This window comes from Myotis brandtii, unplaced genomic scaffold, assembly GCF_000412655.1.
Source record: "Myotis brandtii unplaced genomic scaffold, ASM41265v1 scaffold1733, whole genome shotgun sequence".
NCBI classification, from domain to species: Eukaryota; Metazoa; Chordata; class Mammalia; order Chiroptera; family Vespertilionidae; genus Myotis; species Myotis brandtii.
The window spans coordinates 533784-538799 of NW_005356400.1; the positions used below are offsets into that span (position 1 = coordinate 533784).

At 60.3% G+C, this 5016-nt stretch overlaps 1 protein-coding gene across 1 annotated transcript in view; it reads left to right on the forward strand.

The window, feature by feature from the left end:
- The window catches only part of ALDH5A1 (aldehyde dehydrogenase 5 family, member A1), a 6701-nt gene extending 3132 nt beyond the window's left edge, over nt 1–3569 (forward strand). The window contains exons 6-10 of the mRNA XM_014537142.1: nt 88–231; nt 970–1128; nt 1851–2020; nt 2262–2320; nt 3277–3569. Of these exons, the coding sequence (XP_014392628.1) occupies nt 88–231; nt 970–1128; nt 1851–2020; nt 2262–2320; nt 3277–3482 (738 nt within the window). The 3' untranslated portion in view covers nt 3483–3569. The remainder of the gene's footprint in view (nt 1–87; nt 232–969; nt 1129–1850; nt 2021–2261; nt 2321–3276) is intronic.
- Nucleotides 3570–5016: the final 1447 nt, after the last annotated feature.

Sequence of the window (5016 nt, forward strand, 5' to 3'; positions counted from 1 at the left end):
TCCTCGCTGTTGGGTCACTTGGAAAGGCCTGGCGGGTCCTGGTGGTGGAGGCCTCGCCCACCCACGGCCCCTTCCCCTCTGCTCCAGGCGCTGCTGCACCATGCGGCCAACTCCGTGAAGAGGGTGTCCATGGAGCTGGGCGGCCTCGCCCCGTTCATCGTGTTTGACAGCGCCAACGTGGACCAGGCCGTGGCGGGGGCCATGGCCTCGAAATTCAGGAACTCGGGACAGGTGAGTCCCGGGCGTGTCCCGGGTCGTGCGTGTCTGTGTTTTACGAAGGTCCTTCCACCTCCCGCGTCTCCTGGGAGGAAACTCGGGTTCCTTCCACGGTCCATTCTTTCTTCTTTCACCTTCTCAGCAAACAGTAAGGCCCTCTCTTTACCAGGGGCCAGAGGCTGGGAGGCCCCGAGAGAAAGAAGGAGGTTCCTGGCTTCACGGAAGTTCTTTTCATCAAACTGTCCTCTCCTCCCGCGGCAGGCACGGCAGCCGCATGGGCCTGGTTCTGGGCTGGGTCAGCGGCGAGGAAGGGAGAGGGAGCGTGAAATAGAAACATCAATGATGAGAGAGAATCATGGATCGGCTGCCTCCTGCACGCCCCCTACTGAGGATCGAGCCTGCAACCCGGGCATGTGCAGGACCCTTCAGTCCGCAGGCCAGGCCGATGCTCAATCCACCGAGTCACACCGCCGGGCACTCCCCCTTTTTCTTATGCGGAGGAAACTCGGGTTCCTTCCACGGTCCATTCTTTCTTCTTTCACCTTCTCAGCAAACAGTAAGGCCCTCTCTTTACCAGGGGCCAGAGGCTGGGAGGCCCCGAGAGAAAGAAGGAGGTTCCTGGCTTCACGGAAGTTCTTTTCATCAAACTGTCCTCTCCTCCCGCGGCAGGCACGGCAGCCGCATGGGCCTGGTTCTGGGCTGGGTCAGCGGCTGCCGACACACACGTCCACCCGTTTGTTGTTCTCTCTCTAGACCTGTGTGTGCTCCAACCGGTTCCTGGTGCAGAGCGGGATCCACGACGCCTTCGTGAGGAAGCTGGCGGAGGCGATGAGGGCCAGCCTGCGCGTGGGGAACGGGTTTGAGGAGGGGACGACTCAAGGCCCGCTGATCAACGAGAAGGCGGTGGAAAAGGTAGCTCGTTGGTCGTCTGTTCAGTTTCACGGTGTTGGCATCGGAAGGTTCCCTGGCAAAAGGCACTTGGGTAAGGTGCCTAGCAAGGCTGTTTTGGAAACGGCAGAGACGTCGGAAAAAAACGGAATTCCTGCCAACGTGTGTCCGTCGTGGGGCGTCACCTGGCCACAGCCTTTCTGGCTGTCCTTGCGCCGTGTCCCCTGAGCGTCCCTTTAGACCTGCTGCGCTCCCTTCATTTCCTCTGAGGGCGGTGGACTCCACCCCTGGCTGCCTCAGGGCCTCGAAACACAAGGTTCTTTAATTTTCCCAACGAGTGAAAGGGAAAAAATATATTTTTTAAAATATATTTTTATTGCTTTCAGAGAGGAAGGGAGAGGGAGAGAGAGAGAGAGAACCATCAATGATGAGAGGGAATCATGGATTGGCTGCCTCCTGCACGGCCCCCACTGGGGATCCAGCCCGAAATTGGGCCTGTGCCCTGACTGGGATTGCACCTGCACTCTTGCTGTGTGGGTCGATGCTCCACTGCTGAGCCACACCAGCCGTCGGATCTCAGAGGCCGCGGTCCATGTGGAGCGATGGCGGGGGAGGGGCGGGGACCGGGCTGCGTGGGTTCCAGCCGAACTGAGAAAGTGGGTCACAGAGCTCCGCCTGTTCGAGGGGGGGTCTGTGGTTTCGAGGTGCCCTCACCAGCTTCCGGGGCCCGGCCTCTCCCCTCCCAGGTGGAGACGCACGTGAGCGACGCGCTGGCCAAAGGGGCCACCCTCGTGACCGGCGGGAAGCGGCACCAACTTGGGAACAACTTCTTTGAGCCCACGCTGCTCAGCAACGTCACGAGGGACATGCTTTGCGCGCGGGAGGAGACCTTCGGGCCCCTGGCCCCTGTCATCAAGTAAGACCCCCGACGGCCAAGGTCGCGGGAAGGTCAGAGGCCTGGCTGTGGGAGGGCGGAGGGAGGGGCTCTGTTGGACACGGTGGCACTGGTGGTCCTCGAAGCCGGGGTGCCTTCCCCTCCGCCCGCTCTGGGTCCCTGCAGACCTGGCTCTCTCGCCATCGCTGGGGAGATGAGTCAGGAGGAAGCCAGCGTTCCCTCCCTGAGCTCACACTCTGTTGCTGCCCCGCTCACCTGGCAGGTTCCACACAGAGGAGGAGGCGCTGGCGATCGCGAACGCAGCCGATGTGGGGTTAGCAGGTGGGTGTCCGTCCTGCCTCAGGGCCGTGGGTGCGTCTCCAGCGGAGGCTGATGTTTGCCCTAGAGATGCCAGCTGGGTTGGAGGACACTTGTCTGGTGCTCGCTGAGGGCGGGCGGGTGGTGCCTGCCGCGAGCTCAGGTGGGAGCAGGGGCGGGAGAGGCGAAACAGGTGGCTCCCGGTGGGGACTCACACACCATGAGTCCCTGTCCTCCGGGGCTGGCTGCCTGGAAATCCAAGTGCTGCTCCCGCCCCGCTGGGCCTGGGCTGAACGGAGAGGAAGCGCGGGCTGGGCAGAGGGCTCATGACCATTTCCAAGTAAAAGGACAGTGGCCACACTGTCACCAGGAAGGGACCAGGACCATTGGGCCTGCCCTTGCACGGCCCGAAACGTGTGGGTCCTTGACTTCTTGGGGGACGGTTTCACACCCAAGGCCGGTGACTCGAGAGGACGTTTATTAAGGACAGAAGGACGGGGACAGTGAGACAGGAGAAGGGCTTCAGATACACGAGGAGGGTCACAGAGTGGCCTAGGGGAGGCTGCCTTGGTCCTTTTTAAAAATATATACATTTTTATTGGTGTCAGAGAGGAAAGGAGATGGGGAGAGAGAGAAAGAAACATCAATGATGAGAGAGAATCATGGATCGGCTGCCTCCTGCACGCCCCCTACTGGGGATCGAGCCCACAACCCGGGCCTGTGCCCTGATGGGAATCGAACCGTGACCTCCTGGTTCCTAGGTCGATGCTTAACCGCTGAGCCACGCCAGCCGGATGGGCCTTGGTCCTTTAGAAAGAACGTCCAGGGTCTGAGAGGACGAATCGGACAGGCCCGGCTTGGGGTCTCGCTGGGAGCCGGGCGCTGCCAGGCCTGAGGGAGGAGGCTGAGTCAGTGCCCCTCAGCTTGGACCGGACGCCCCTGTGACGTCCTGCACGCCCCTCGTCCTTCCTCCCGCACAGGCTACTTCTACTCGCAGGACCCCGCCCAGATCTGGCGGGTGGCGGAGCGGCTGGAGGTGGGCATGGTGGGCGTCAACGAAGGGCTGCTCTCGGCCGTGGAGTGCCCGTTCGGCGGCGTGAAGCAGTCAGGCCTCGGGCGCGAGGGCTCCAAGTACGGCATCGACGAGTACCTGGAGGTCAAGTACGTGTGCCTCGGCGGCTTGTAGGGTCCGTGTGCTGTAGGAAATAAAGGAGCTCGCCTGCGCCTGTGGCACACGCCACCTGCAAATGCACCCACAGGCGTCTGAACTACAGTCGCTTCTCTAGTCTCCTCGCCCGAGGGTATTTCCCATTGAGTTTTAGAGAGTGGAAGGGGGAGAAACATTGATGTGAGAGAGACATTGATTGGTTGCCTCCTGCAGGAGCCCTGACCTGGGCTGGGGATCAACCTGCAACCCAGGGGCAGGCCCTGGACCTAGAATCAAACCCTTGACCCTTTGGTCCGCTGGCGGGCACCTTAACCACCGAGCAGAACCCTAACCACCGAGCTAAACCCTAACCACTGAGCAAAACCCTAACCACCGAGCCAAACCCGCTTTTAAAACGTTACCAAGTTTTTAAAGCTCATCCAGACCTCATCATCTTAAACAGGTGGGACTCTGCCCCTCCCCTTACCTAACTAGGGACATCGCAGGGGAAGGTACCACGTGACTGTGGCTGCAGACTCCTCCCGACCCGCACAGCACTGTCTGCTTCTAGCAAAGGTGGCCGCTCCCAAGGCTGGTGACCTCTGGGCGTGACTCCGCCCCCCGCATGTGGCTCAGAGCTAAGACCAGAGGAGAGGAGAGGGGCCGGTGTCACCTTCCGTGTGTGTGTACGTGTACACAGCCCAGCGCTAAGAACTGTTTTCATATTCCCAAATGGGGGAGGGAACAATACTGTTTCATGACACGAAAATTATATGAAACTCAGATTTAGCGTCTGTAAATACAAAGTCATTGGAACACGGCTCGGCCCTGCACCTGCCGGAGCCGAGTACCTGTCACAGGGACAGTGCGGCCCCCGAAGCCTGAAACACAAACTCTGTCTCTAAGAGAAAATCCCAGACCTGACCTGGGCCCGGAGGGAGGGACCGTCTCAGCCCTGACCTAGGCCCAGAGGGAGGGACCCAGCCCCTGACTGACCTAGACCCGGAGGGAGGGACCGGCCTGCCTGCGATTGTCCATTCCTCGTGTCGAGCGCCCGCCTGTAACGGTATCCTCTGGGCTGTGCTCCAGCGAGTTCTCCCCAGAACAACTCCCCGCAGTTATCACATAACTCAAAGGAAAAGTAAACAGAAATACAAACGGCCCCAAATCCTTAAAAAGGCAGCATGTGGTCTCCGACATGATAAGCCCTGCGGCTGGAGGCCTGCCCTCGTCCACTGCCCTCGCAAGGCCTTTCTCTCATGCGACTCCTCGACGTGAGGACGCTGGAGCCTGGCAGACGATCCCCCACATTTGCCACGCGCACGAGGCCTTCGTGCAAATGACGGGTGTTCCGGAGCCCGGGGCTGAAGGTAAATTATTTCCCACATTCCAGTAGCCACAAGGCCCTCATCCAGTGTGAATTCTCCGGCGTTTAATGCGGCTCGAGCTACGGCTAAAAGATTGCCGTCTCCCCGGCCACAGGGTCCTGTATAAATGTGGTTCGCAGGTTTACACATCCCCACAGTTCTCGGCCTTGAGGACGCACATTCCCCACTGAGCCCCCCACCCCCCC